This window comes from Malania oleifera, chromosome 7, assembly GCF_029873635.1.
Source record: "Malania oleifera isolate guangnan ecotype guangnan chromosome 7, ASM2987363v1, whole genome shotgun sequence".
NCBI classification, from domain to species: Eukaryota; Viridiplantae; Streptophyta; class Magnoliopsida; order Santalales; family Ximeniaceae; genus Malania; species Malania oleifera.
Genome location: NC_080423.1, coordinates 59,667,025 through 59,681,694, shown reverse-complemented (window position 1 = coordinate 59,681,694; position 14,670 = coordinate 59,667,025). Strand labels below are relative to the sequence as shown.

General features: G+C 36.1%; 1 protein-coding gene across 4 annotated transcripts in view; it reads left to right on the top strand.

Moving 5' to 3' along the window:
* LOC131160413 (twinkle homolog protein, chloroplastic/mitochondrial) overlaps nt 1-14,264 on the top strand; it is a 115,075-nt gene extending 100,811 nt beyond the window's left edge. Inside the window, exons 17-21 of one of the 4 annotated variants that reach the window (XM_058116074.1) lie at nt 1,553-1,684; nt 11,037-11,133; nt 11,225-11,359; nt 11,442-11,509; nt 13,840-14,264. In XM_058116074.1, the coding sequence (XP_057972057.1) occupies nt 1,553-1,684; nt 11,037-11,133; nt 11,225-11,359; nt 11,442-11,509; nt 13,840-13,888 (481 nt within the window). In that variant the 3' untranslated portion in view covers nt 13,889-14,264. Of the gene's footprint in view, nt 1-1,552; nt 1,685-11,036; nt 11,134-11,224; nt 11,360-11,441; nt 11,510-13,585; nt 13,700-13,839 lie in introns of those variants that run through there. The other 3 variants (XM_058116075.1, XM_058116076.1, XM_058116077.1) reach the window with 3 other exon arrangements.
* The last annotated feature ends 406 nt before the right edge of the window (nt 14,265-14,670 follow it).

The window sequence follows — 14,670 nt, the reverse complement described above, 5'->3', positions numbered from 1 at the left end:
GGTGTTATCTCAGGGCGACTGTATGGACAAAATTACATGGAGATTGTGGTTATCTCAGGGTGGTTTTGGGGATCAGGTATTGGTGAGGTTTAGCATGATTGATGTTAAATCGGTTACCAGTACACTATTGGTAAATCTAAGTAAACAGTCTAGCGCTCAGTACTCGAGGAGGAACGGTGATGTTCGGGTCGTGTCAAAGGTTTCCTATGCCAGTGCAGTTGGGTACTTCGGCAGGCAACGGAGGGTTCCTTCAGTTGTGAGGTTTGCAGATGGAGGCTACAAATGGGACTTGAATGGCAGGAGGCTTGCAACGGGGTACGTTGTGGGAAGGCCTAATTGGTGGAAGTTAAGGGTACAGTATCAGGATGCGCTGGTTACAACTGGAGTGGAGTTCTTGGTAGAGGTTGACGTTGCCAAGGTAGCATTGTGGTTCAAAGGATCGTTCAAGGAGCTGGGTGTTTAGCTAAGTGGAGTTCTTGTTACAACGGTCAAGTTCAAGTGTGGCTTGGACTTGGTTTACGTCTCCAAGTGTTATAGGGGTGGCGAGTCCCAATCTAGCCCGGGTGGAGCAACGGTTATGCTTTCAGATTTCCAAGGTGGCGAGTCCCAATCTGACCGTCGGCGGTTTTAGGCAGAATGCAGAGTGTGTTTTTCTCAGCACTAGACCATTGACGATTTTAATTAGCGCAGATTAGGTAAATTCAAATCGGGGGCTTGTATATTGGGCTTATTGGAAGGATTTCCTCTGGGGATTGCTAAAAAAGTATTTTATCAACTATGGGTCTTTTGTACACATTAGATTGTTATATGAACGTCATTATGTAACCCTAGATGGGATTAAGCTTGTAAGCTTCATCATTGATAGTGAAAAACCGAAGTGCTGCTCCCATGGACATAGGCTATTGCCGAACCACGTAAATTTTGTGCGTTCTAGTTGTGTTTTTGATTCTTCTTACTATTGTTTGCTTGCTTCTTGAGTATATTTCATCATCAAGTAATTGCATTAGTGGTTGTTGATTGATTCGTGTGTGATTGTGTGCTTCCGCTGCGCGTATCCAGTGAATGAATCACAACATGTTGGCACCTTTGGCTTCATGGAGGCCTTTATGTGTCCCTATTAAAGCTCAACGACTTTGACTAACCTTATATGGTTTGCTCGATCCATTCTGGTAAAGTTTGGTTCAATTGGGATTTAGGACTTAGAAGTTTTATATGGACCCATTTTGTGCAAGTTCTGAGATCTCTCTGCAGCATTCTTCCAAAATGTGGCCTTTATAAAGTATTGATTTCCAATATCATCCTTTAGATTGTCCATATGTGAAGCAGTTAATGATAAAATGATTTACAGAATCTCTTGTGATGCATTCTTTGGTACTGTGTAATTTTTCTTCATTCAAATCATTAAGGTGTTAGGGCGATAACAAAAAATATCAGAATGTTATTATTACCAAGGACTTAAGTACTTAGCTTTTGTCCAATTAGGCTCCTATTTATGTTTGCAACTTCATTTTTCCTTTTTCTGCATTGGTTTACTTCTTTAGTTGTGGTATAGGTGTGAGAATGATTGTCTTCCAAATATAAAATGGGTCCTCGATCTTGCAAGATCTGCGGTTCTAAGGCATGGAGTACGTGGTCTTGTGATTGATCCATACAATGAACTGGATCATCAGCGTCCTTCAAACCAGTGAGTTCTTGTGCCGTTTCATTACGTTTCAAATGTGTGAGAAACTGCATAAAATAACTGCAGGAGGGCGATATTTTTTTGAGTTGATTATATTAAACAAAACAATCAACATTCTCGTATGCCTCACTATGATACTTGTTTATCCTTCTTGTTTCTCATTCTACTTGTTTACTTATTTATTTCATTTTTTTTGAAATTCTGGGTTAGGGTTTGGAAGGTTGGTTTTCTACATTTGGGAGTTCAGCAATTATCTTGTTTATCAAATTTTCATTAGATTTTCTGTAGACAATGGGATGGGTTGGTTTATTGTTACATGATCATTATGGCTGTGGCAAATAGTTACATTGTGTTTGGGGGCATGGATTTCAAGGTTTGAATTTGGATTTGTGTGGATTTGAAAAAAACACAGTATAAAATTGTATTGGGTTTCTTCCAAATCCACAAAAATCTAAATCCAAGCCCTAAAATCCATCCTTAATGAAATTTTGGTTTTTCAACAAATTCTGCATTGTATGCATTTAAGCCTCTAAAGCATGTGGTACTAGCACATCATGTCCTCCCTAGACCCCTCATAGCGTGAGAGCCTTGTGCCCTGGGTGTTGCATCTATTTTTGAGGATGGATGGACATCATACCCTCCCCAGACCCCCTATGGCATGGGAACCTCGTGCACTGGGTGTTATCTGATCATTATGGCTGTGGAAAATGGTTTATGAAATTTGGGTATTTCTAGAAATTCTTTATTATATGCATTTAAGGCTCTAAAGTAGGTGGTAGTTATATATCATTCCCTCCCCAAAATCCTGGTGGCATGGGTGCACTGGGCATGCAGGAAACCAACCCCTTCAAACACAAATCCAAAATTTAAATGCAAGAATGAACATGTAATCATATTGCATGTCACTCATATGCTCACTCATATGCTGTATGTTCGCTTGGGCCATTCCTGTTTAATTGAGTGCTAGTGATTAAGGATCCATTTTAACCAATTGATTCTCTGTTTAAGATAAATATGGAATTTTTAAAAGGAAAAAGGAAATAATACAACAAAAGAAAGAAAAAAAACAACATGGAGAACAAGGTATCCTCTACTAAGAAAACAAAAGTAAATGAAAAGAAACAGAGTTCACAAAACAACTCTTGTGAATCAAAGCTCTCCAATCTCTCTAAAAGTCTTCTAGGGAAACATTTCTAAAAAGGCCATTTACAACACACCATAATGATGCAAGAAAAACCACTTTGCTCCAAACCAAATGATGAGAAGAAACAACACCCTTCAAAATCATGGCATTAACCAAATACCAACTGATTGCAAGAACTGTGCAGTGCCACAAAACTTTGTTCTCCTTTCCCCTTCCGAAACCTCCTAAATTAATAACTCAAAATCATCCTAAGATGAGGGGCAAAGCTAATTCTCTCCAAGAACTTATTATTCCAAACAGTCCATGCAAAAGGACAATATCAGAACATATTTAAACAAGTCTCCCCACTCTTAAGAGCAAAAGACATAAACTTCCAGTCATCCAGTTACAAGGCTTTATTTTGGTATTCTCTTCTAAAACAATCATTAGTATGGATTTTATTAAGGATGACAGTTAAAAACCTTATATTTTAGGGCACATTTGTTTCCTTGCTAAGGTTTACAAAACTTGAATAGATCGGAATGATTAGATAGGACTGACAGTGATAGTTATCATATCCCATGTTCGGATAATCTGTGAAGAATGTCGACCTCAATAGTGAAGGAAAATGTCATGAACCTAGCTTGTTCAGGGTATTATGCTTGCATGTGAGTGGAGATTGGGTGAGTAATCATCATGTAAATACTAGTATAGGATAGGTCTTATTCTTTTAGTAGGATTAGGCCTTGGTGAACGAGGGGAGTATGAGTCAATCTGATGTTTCCTAGTGCTAGAGTGGGAAACACATAAAAAAGCTCTTTAGGGGAGGCTCGGAGGGTGAGTGTTGATCGATCATTGTATAATACACATTGCCTATGATGGTGTGATAATAAGAATTTTTTTGTGAGTATACCGCTTGACTCGTGTTTATATTCATGTTTGCTTACTACTTCCCCTCACTTTGTATTCAATATTTGTGAATTTGTTCTTGTGATGAAATCGCAATTTCTAGTTAAGCTTGTGTGCTGACTAGTGCCTCACAGCACTTCACATGATGTGGAGTGTTCAGCCTCTGACATCTATTATACACAAATAGGCACAAGCCTGGGAACAAGCTTAGACAAGTCGAGGTCAACCTTTGTCCAAGTTTGGCTTGTTTATTAAACAAGCTTCAAAATGAACCTTGGGAATCACTTGTTTATGTATGTTGGCCCCAATTTTATCTTGGTCATCTTTGGATCCCCAAGGTTGCTCTTTATATTCTGTTTCAGAAATTTGTTCAGCTTGAATTTTGCCAAAAAAACTCTTAATACCCTTTTTCTTTTTTTCTCTTCCATCATCACTCTTTTCTCATTTTTCTTTGTTATTTTTTTCAATCCTATCCCTAGTCCTCTCTTTCTCTAATTTTAGTCTCTTAACATAAAAAAAGTGTTTTTTTTAGAAGCACCTTTCCTTTTCTTTTTCTTTTTCTTTTTTTCTCTCTCTTCCTTTATTCTCTTGTTACCTGCTTTTTCATGCATTTTTTCTATCTCCAATGGTGACATGAAGTGAACTAGGGAGAGCCAGACCTTCCAGGGTTGGTCCAAAGCCATTTTTGAAAGCCGATTTTTTTTTCCCCCTTTTCCCCTCACTTTTTCCCATGCTTTCTTAAAAGTTTTCTCCCCTATACCTTTTCTTGTCTCACTTTGGTCGTCTAGGATGTACAAAGGTGACTCGGGATGGTTCAAGGCTCATCTTGGGAAAATCAAAATATTTTTTTCATTTATTTACGGCTCATTTGGTTCGCAGAATATCTATTCCTTGGAATAAAAAGGAATATAGTGAAATTTTTGGAAATGTAGGTAACAGTTAGTACTTATATGTTTCTTATTATTTTATCTACATGTAATAAGAAAAGAATAGACATTGCCATAGTGAAATTTGGGAATAGTTATTCCTTGTCTATTCCTTGTTATGGACTCTTAAAAAGATTTGCATTGTTATTTGCTTTATGGTATCAATATAATTTTTCTCCAAGTAATTGTGACAAACCTATTATAGCCAATCTATTTTTGGAATAGACATTCCACAAACCAAATGTAGGGTTAGGGTTTTTCTTTGGGACGCGGACCCCAGCTAACATCCTCTTTTCATTAAAAAAAAAAGAGAGAAAATGCACTTCAAAGACTGTTTTGGGAGGTCTATTTTTGAAAATAAAAAAGGTGTGTGCATCCGTCACTTTTCTTCCTTGAGCCACACCTACTTCCATGGTGGTGCCACCTCTAGCTTTTCCAAGCTTTGCCACTCTTGCCCCCTCTGTCCAAGTGTCCATCCTCACATAAACCCATGACAGAACCATCTCCATCAACATCCTATACAGACCCCTACTCCTTCATATCTCCTTAACTACTCATATGGCCACTGTTATACGGCCAAAGGCTTCTGTGCTTCACTACCACATAAGAGAACCACAGCTGGCAGCCCACCCTCATGCCCCTGCGGCTCTCTCCCTCTATGCATGGTGGCAAGAGACAGACGCCCCTAACCCTCCCTCCACCACCCCATGTCTTTATACTTATTTATTTTTTATTATTATTTTTATCTTCTTTATTGTTGTATTAGGGGAAAAAACATTTTTCTCTTGCTACTATAATTATCTGAAAAAAAAAATAGAAAAGTCAATATTTATTAAAAATAGAAAATAGAAAACCTCAAAAACAGAAAATAATAAAAGAACTCTGGAGAATCTTAAAAAGAAAATTCTTGGAAAATGAAAATTTAGGAGTAAATAAGAAAAAATCCCAGGAAAAAACCTTAAAAATATAGAAGAGAGAGAGAGAGAGAGGACAATCAAAATGCTTGGAAGAAATCCAAAAATAAGACAAAGTCCAAGACAAATCGAAAAATGAGATTAAAGAAAATTATATAGGAAATAAAAATTGAAGAAATAAAACATTAAAATAGGAAAAATGGGGAAATTTATGAAAATTCAAAAAGATTATAGAATATTCACAGCAAGTAAACAAATTTTCAAAAATAATATAAAGATTGAATCATGCTAGGAGTGCCCTACCAACCTTGAAATGCCTGGAAAATCCAATCGAACACAATAATCAATTTGCAACTGAAAGAATGCCATAATTAAGTTTACCCAGAATACAAGGGCAATCCTAGGAATGCTAAGAAGGTCCTCTTTAGCAAACAGCAGTCAATTTTTTGTCAGTGCAATGATGGTTGGAGGCTTACGCAATGGCAAAGCCTCCAACATTGCTAAGGACTGGAAACCTAACAGGGGAAAGCCTGAAGTTCAAATACCCCAAATATGACTTCCTATTTATCTCATTGCTTTATTCGGCTAGTTGTTTTAGTTTGTTTGTTTTTACATGATTATCGTGGTAAATATCAATGAATCCAACAATGAAGCCACTCCAACGTGCTTTAGTGACTGTGGACAGCCCTATTGATACTCTTGAGTGAAGAAGATCTTTACTTATTTGGTCAGGAGGCTTGGTAGGATAGTAAAGTGAATCAAATATCTAGTAAGAACTTAATTTTGTTGGGCTAAAGGAAAAAGGTAAAGGATCATTTACTTATTGATACCTAGCATGACTGATACTGATAGTGGAATGAGTGCGGTGTAGCTGTTGTGTAACAATATTCCTGAACCCATGCTCTAAAAACATATACTCTTTTTTTCAGACAGATGAGGTTTGACCTTTTGAACTTAAACTAAGCCCCCGCTTGGGAGCACTTAAAAAAAGGTGCTTATAGAACTTATCACTTAAAATAAACACTTTTACAAAAAAGTGGCGTTTGGCTTGTACTACAACAAATACTTGTTCCAAAAGGTGCTTTTCCTTAACCACTTTTTGAGAACTATTTAATTAAATTTTGAGAAGTAATGGAAGATAGCTTTTTGGCCACTTATATGTTAACATTGTTTATAGGCGGGTTCAATTTTGTAAATATAAGAAAATTTAGTGGCTATTTTATAATTTTAAAAAATACATCAAAAGATAATCATATATTATTTTTTTTATGTATTTTATAATATAAATTATTAATGAAACATAATTTAATTTTTGAATGAAGAATTTTGACATAAATTAATATGATAATCATATGTTATAAATATAAATTAAGAACAAGATTATTGTTAATCAAAAAATGATATTATACTATTTTTACTTGATAAAAATATTTAAATATTAATTAAAAATAACAGGTAACATAATTATTAATTATTAATTAAAAATTAATCATATATTATTTTAGTATGCATTATAACCCATTAATTATTGATAAAATATAATTAAATTCTAAAATGAATAAAAAGAACCATTTGTAAATTTAAATTAACATTCAATAAACTAAAATTTTTAATTTAGTTATTTATACTATTTTTAACATAAATTAATGTGATAATCATATGTTATAAATATACATTAATAACAAGATTATTGTTAATTAATAAATAATATTAGTTAATAAAAAATTTATATTATAAAAATTAATATAACTATCATTTATAATTTTAATCATAAAAATGTTAATATTTTTCTCAAAATATATTTAAAAATACATATTAGTTATTATAATTCAATTGTGGACTGAACAAGAACTATTTATTAATTTAAATTAACATTAAATAAATTAAAATTTTAAATTTAATTAATAATATTATTTTTATCATAATTTAATTTTATAGTAATATGTTATAAATATACATTAATAACAACATTATTATAAATTAAAAATAGTAATCTTATAATATTTTTTTAATAGTAAATATTTAAATTTAAATTATAAATAATTAAATTAATTATTAATAAAATTGTTAATTGAAAAATATTAATATTTTTAAAAATAATCACATAGTACCCTATAATAAAAGTAAGTATCCAAATACCATTTATTTTAAATATAACCAAACACCACTTATAACTTTCAGCACTTTTCCAGTTCAGCACTTGTTGTCAGCATTTATTAAATTCAATAGTTTTTTTGAAAAGCACTTATGCATAAGTGGTTCCAAACAATCCGTAAAACTAGTAGAATAATTAGGTGACCAATCACACCTAGGGTAGGAAAGGATCGGTGGCGACTTCAGTCATCCATGTGTTTTACCCCCCACAGTTAAAATTAATTTATAATCTTTGCTATTTCTGTCAAGAGCCATGTGGGACATGACAACTATGTACTTGAATGCACTCGGAGAAGCGAGAAAGAATTGGACTCATCTGCTGATTCTTCAAAATCAGTTGGTTTGGACCTCCATTTAGTTTCACCCAAGCTTCATCCTGGTCATGGATAGATCACCCAGGCTCGGGTCCATAAGCAGCTGTTCCATAATACGCCTACTACTTATAAGCCTATATTGAAGGGCAAAACTGAAAATTATAAATAAGCTCCAAATAACAAAAAAAAGGTACAAGACAACTTTAAACTGAAAGAACAAAAATGAACAAAAAAAGTAAAAATAATAAACAATAAGAACAATCCCTTTTCAATCCCTTCCCATCGTAATTCACTGAGCACTTTAATTTGCTAGCTCCTTCTGACGCTTCTTCACTTGGTGCTAATGCTAGCCCCCAACAAAGTGCACTTCTGTTCCTCCGGCATCACACATTTTTAAATCCTATTTATCCAATATCTCTTGGGCTTCTAAATCCTTTTGAGAAATCACTGTAGAGTTTTCAGAATTAAAACCTGTAACATCAGGTTTTGTAAACCATCTTCATTTTTTCTGTTACTCATGGATATACCAGCCTCTAATCCCTCTGCAAAACCAAAATCAACAACCAATCAGGAACGGTTAAGGATTTACCTGGTGTGAGATATCACATTGTTTGAGGAACCACTTCTGTTATTATCATCATTTTTCTTCCGAAATCCCAAACTATTTTCAAAGCCAACCTAGAATCATCCTGATTACACAATGAATGTTGTTCTGCTCTATGTTTGTCTTGAAGAACTGAAGAGGGGATTTAGATTTCGTTAGCAACTACCTCCCTTTTATCTGGCTTCTGATTTTGGCCAGGGAAGCGGTCCTGTTCAATAATAGGGTCGGACATGGGAAGAGCCTTGTCACCCATAACCTTGCAATGGGCCTTCTTAGAGGCAAGACCCAACTGAGAAATCCCCTGTTGAGGAGAACCCTCTTTTGAAACCAAAGAAAGCCCATAGCATTATTATTTAAACATCAGGCCTGTTCTATTAAATGGCCCAGATTTGTTAAGAAGGAAGCCCCACCTTTCTCACATACCTGGCTCAAATTCAAGATGAGAATCAGACATCCTGGCCCAACCTTCGCACTCTCCTCTTCCCCAATTGCAACCTTAGCAACCTTTGTGACACTCACAGTGACCACTGGAACCCTATGCACTTTCACCTTGTGGATCTTCTCCTCTGGATGAGCAGCGATGTTATCTGGAGCTGTTACTCTGGATTTCTTCAATCGCAAATAACCCCCACAACTAGGACATAATTTTTTTTTTTTTTTATTTTACACTACTTATGCAGCCTTCTCCTAACTTCCCTCCCAACTGAAGAACTTGCTATGCCTGCTTCTTAAAGATCATGACAAAACTCCTTCAGGAACCCACAGAACTCAATCGCCAAGCTTTGCCATCCAATTCCATTTACACCTCCAAGAATAAACACAATAAATTTCTCCCTTTTCCCCCTCAGCCCTAGCTCCAAAAACTTCCCCACCTTCGTCCACCTAATTGCCATCCTACAATGAAGATTTCCCTTATGAACATTTCTGGATCCCCATTCCAGCCAAATGAAAGTTGGTAAGCCATCAGCAACCCAAGAAGTTGCCTCCTTCAAGAGTTTAAACCACCTATTTCGAGAGACATTCTTGAGCATCCACAATAAAGGAGTCTCCCACTTCTCCAAACTCAAATCAAAGGATTTACCTTCAATCTGCACCGAGTGATTTAACATTGTTTACTGATGGCACATCCATGCTCGAGTGCGTGCAAGAGTGAGATAGTTGTCTTAAGAGAGAGAGAGAGAGGCCCAGCGTTGAGTAAAGACCAAACACTTTGAACCTTTGAGAGAGAACTCAGAGAAGAGCTTTGATTCGACCTTTCGACAGAGAATAGGCTGCTTCAGCAGAAGATGCTTCAAGCCGCACTGATGTTGCCATCCAGAAAGCCCAAGATGTCCGGCAAAGAAGGTGTAGAAGCTGCGAGGCAAGGAGAGAGTTTCAATGGTGGTCACGAATCCTGCTAGGGCTTCATACCTCAATTCTCATAATATTGTTCAAAAATCTAGTATTGTACTTTCCTTGTTGGCTCAAAGTGAGGTCATTTATAGCCTTTTCATGACCCAAAAATGCAGAAACTTTGCGAAAATTCATTTTCCCTGACATTCTAACAGTTTAGGACTAAAACTCTTAACATGGAACTATGAAGCTTCTGAAAGCGAGAAAATACTGCGACTATGTCATCAAGTATCAATGAGTTATTACATTATGACTGGGCGTGACAGTAAAATTTTCTTTTCACAACAAAGTTGCTTGAACTTAAGGTTGACTGATTGAAGCAATTGGTGCTACCTTTTTTCTCCTTACTGGCCTGTCAACCAAACACAAAGTTATCGAATCAAATATGCTCTATGGAGTTGTATCACCAGAGAATTTATAGCATTCGGCTCTGAAATTTGTAAGACATTCTATTATATCATAGCCATGATCTCCAAGGATGCAGATCTCTCTATGGTTGCTTAAGGTCAGTTTATACCGTTTAAAAAGTCGTGGGTCCTGTTGGTCATTGCCTTTGCCAGTGGGGAAGTTAAATGATATGTTTCAGTCTTTAAGATGATATGTTTCAGTCTTTAAGATTTTCCATCTGAGAAAACTTTGAGCCACTATGGTTCCTAGAAAGATGGACCTAGGCACGGTGCTTCTGCAAATTTTTTGTATAGATTCAGTATCCACTTGTCTTACCGTTACTTCCATAAAACAAGGTTTTAGATTCAGAACTTCAAAGCTAGCCCGGTTCCCTCTTTCAGTTCTCATTTCTTGGATAACATCCTTTCCATGTTTTGTTTCTGGCTTTTGCTTCATAATATTTGTTTGGTCATTCTTTCTGCAGGAAAAAAAGTCCCCTTTTAAGGAATTAGGAAATCTAATGCAGATTTATTAAGGATATTTTCCCATAATGATTTTCTCCTTCAAGCATTTTCTTATTGTGTATTCTGTAAATTTACAGTGCATTCCATGACTTACTTAATCTGTCACAGGTCTGAGACAGAGTATGTGAGTCAGATGCTAACTTTGGTCAAACGATTTGCTCAACATCACAGTTGTCATGTTTGGTTTGTTGCCCATCCTAGACAGGTCAGTCATCATTAACCTCAGTTTCAGTACTTGTATAAATATTTTTTTTATTTATTAATTTGTTGGCAAAATGTTAAATCTGTAAAACCAGTTGCAACAGTGGATTGGAGGTCCACCTAATCTTTATGATATAAGTGGAAGTGCACACTTCATAAACAAATGTGACAACGGGATCGTTATTCATCGTAATCGGAATCCTGCTACCGGGCCTTTGGATCAAGTGCTGGTAGGTTTCTGTTTGGTTTTGTTTTGCTATATAGATTGATAGTGGAAACCTTTTATAAGTTTTGAAAACTATCTATTTGCAGGTCTGTGTACGAAAAGTCCGGAATAAGGTCATAGGAACCATTGGTGACGCCATCTTGTCATATAATAGGTATGGTGGTCTTATCCTTGTAATGAGACGGTAGATACAACATCCAGGTAAAATAAGCCTAATGGCTTTTTTCGCCACATGCTCTAATTATAAATTACAAGCATGCCAAGTTATGTTGGGAAATTTCTGATTTTTTTCATGGTACAAAGGAGTTGGCAAGTTGCTGTATTCAAATTGTGGGGTTCTGACGTTCAAATGTGAAAAGTGAAAGGCAGAGTATTTGGCAATGATATTTTCCCATCTTTCAGGAAATTCTGTAAAATTAATATTTTTGTGAAAAATAGATTTCCCTGGGATTATATTCTATGGTAAGCAAATCTTCTAAAATCTGCAAGATGAATTATTCAGCTTCTTTGAATGAAAAATTGACATTGCCTAATGATTGACTTGTTTTCCTGGAGATTGTTACCCTTTAGCTAGAGCAAAACCAATTACTGCAATCAGGACTCCGGTGACCTTTGCAAGACCTTTGCAAAAACTGCTGTTTTGCCAGAATCCCTTAATTTCCAGAGTCACTTGCTGGAGCAAACCTTTCAAACCCTTCATTGTCAAAGCCAGCCTGGTGCCATCGAAAAGACCATTGTCGGGAAAGACCCACATCAAGACTCCATATCTGCTGTCTTCAGGGAAGAAGATAAACACAGATCCATTGCTGAAACTCCATGCTATCAAAAAGGTGTTCCTTTTTGTGGGAGAAAAAAACTGCTGCTTTGCCATCTAACCTTGCTGTAGCAAACTTAGTTATTGACAAGCACCACCTTCTCCTTTTCATGGTATACAAACAAGATGTGCCTTCCTTGCTTGCAGCTTCTATGACAAGCCACTAATCCTTAAGCTCTGCAAATGACCTTATAATTTAATTTCCCTTTGAAAAAAAAAAAGAAAAAAGGGCAGCCCAGTGCACAAAGCTCCCACGTATGTGGGGTCCAGGGAAGGAGCGGACCCTTTCCAATTTAACCCTACTCCAATCTGACCCCAACACTCGGCCCATTTGTCTTGTTTAACCTCCAGCCAGCCAAACCTTCTGGCGTATAATGCCCCTAGCCAGACTCTGTAGCCTGCCCTCATGTGGAAGGACAGCATCCAGTTGTAAGTCCAGTAGTGCTTGATTTAGAGAAACAAAATTAAAAAGAAAAACAAGGGAAAAGGTAAAAATGGAGAACATGCAGAGAGGGAGAGGGAGAGGGAGAGAGAGATTAAGTTTCCTCCTCTTTCCAACTTTCTTCATCTTGCAAATTTCTTAGCTTCAAAAAGTTGGCACTACCTTTTCACCTAGTTTGAGTAACAATGGTTTTGATTTGACACTATTTGGTCATTGGGTTTTTGTGTTTCTTGAACCTATTGTCTTAGTAGAGTGTCCACCTATGCATGGGAGTCTTAACTGACACTTGGGATCCCAAATTTGACACTTGGTAAAATTCTGTGAAAGATCCATTTGATCTTTCCTTCTCAAAATTTTGCATCCTTGACCATTTCATTAGTTTCAATCCTTTTTATACCTTTGCATTTAATTAACCATGTGCCATACAGGATTAGCATACCTCCATTGTAATAGTTTTCTTCTTTGCCAATCCATCCTGCGTCACTTAGTGCTTTGTTATGATGCTCAGCTTCTTGCCTCTAGCTTTCCCCCTTGCTTGATTGTGCATGGAATTCAAGTGACGGCTACAAGCCATTCTTCTTGAGACTTTGTTGATTGTCTTCTGAGCAAATTTGCATCCCATGATTGTCCAATGGCTCAAGGCCCCTCGACTTGTAGTTAGTAGGCAGTCACTCGACAAGTAATAGTAGGGAGGGCTCCTTGACAATTCAAAAATTATGGTAACCCCCCTCCAGATCTGGCATTAGTATCACTTCTACCTCCACCAGTTGGTTGCTGAATGTGGTGATATATAGTGATAATCTTGGCCATAACAGGATTAGCAACAAAAATGTAATTACATACAGCAGTGTGTATCAATTCGTATTTTGAATTATAATATTATTGATATTGTTGCTTTTAATCTCCATATTTGGCAAGTATCAGACAGCAGGGGAGGTAAATGGTAGAATCACTAAATTGTTCTGCAATATCAGGTGAAATTTTCTCGAGTTTGAAATGAAGGGATCAGGGAAATGTAATTTCCCCTTCCACCTTTTTGACTGTCCTTATGCTGCCTGTATAAGTGAATGGACCATTAGGATAAATGGTATACTCAATATGGCATGAGGAATATTTGATCTTGCACCTCTCTCTCTCTCTCTCTCTCTCTCTCTCTCTCTCATTTGTTAATTTTGAGGTTGTGCCAGCCAAAGTTCTGTTGAGCAAGTATTACTCCTTTCTTTGGCAGGGTAACCGGTCAATTTATGGACATTGGGGAAGTTTCACAAGGAAAATAAGCCTGGCTAAACCCGGGTTATTTATCGGAAATGGTCTTGTAACAAGAGTGTGATTCACTGATATTTGGTGGCCTGAGGTGGGGTCTTCTTAGGTGGTGGGTCTTGACAAACCTGAATCGTCAAAACCTCGCTTGCTCGAAATCATCAAGAAAAAAGCTTAATGGAATGGAAGAATGGAAATTTACATTCTTGGTTTTCAAATAGGTTATTTTGTGTTATAGTCTTAGATTTAGCTGAAATTTTTGTATCATTCAAATTTTGCTTACAATATGTTTCATATTTTTTCTAAATTTAATTCTGATTTTATTGTGGGCTTGTTCCTTCTGTAAATCAGGTTACATTAGTGCCCATGACAATATAATTGTTTCATTTAGTCTGCTTGTTCTGTTTCATGTGTAAATGAAGAAAATGCCTGCCTCCTTCCCTTCTAAACCAGAGAATTCGTTAATTCTCTCTCTCTCTCTCTCTCAGAGGCTCTGTTTACATTAAGGATTTTATTTAAAAATAAAAATTATTTTTATTTGAATAAAAATTTAAATGTTTATCATGCATAAAACTAAATTTTCGTTTATTGATTTGGTATATATAACTTGATAATTAAATATAAAAAATTTTGTTTCTACAAAGGCCTTGTTTGGTAATATAGATTCAAAGGGTTAGATTTGGATTTGTATAATTTTTTACTTATAATCTAATCAAAATAACTTCCTAATTTTCTGCCATTTGATTTTGAGTGGAACAGAGCAGGATTGCAACAGGCAAACACCCAACTGATTCACTGA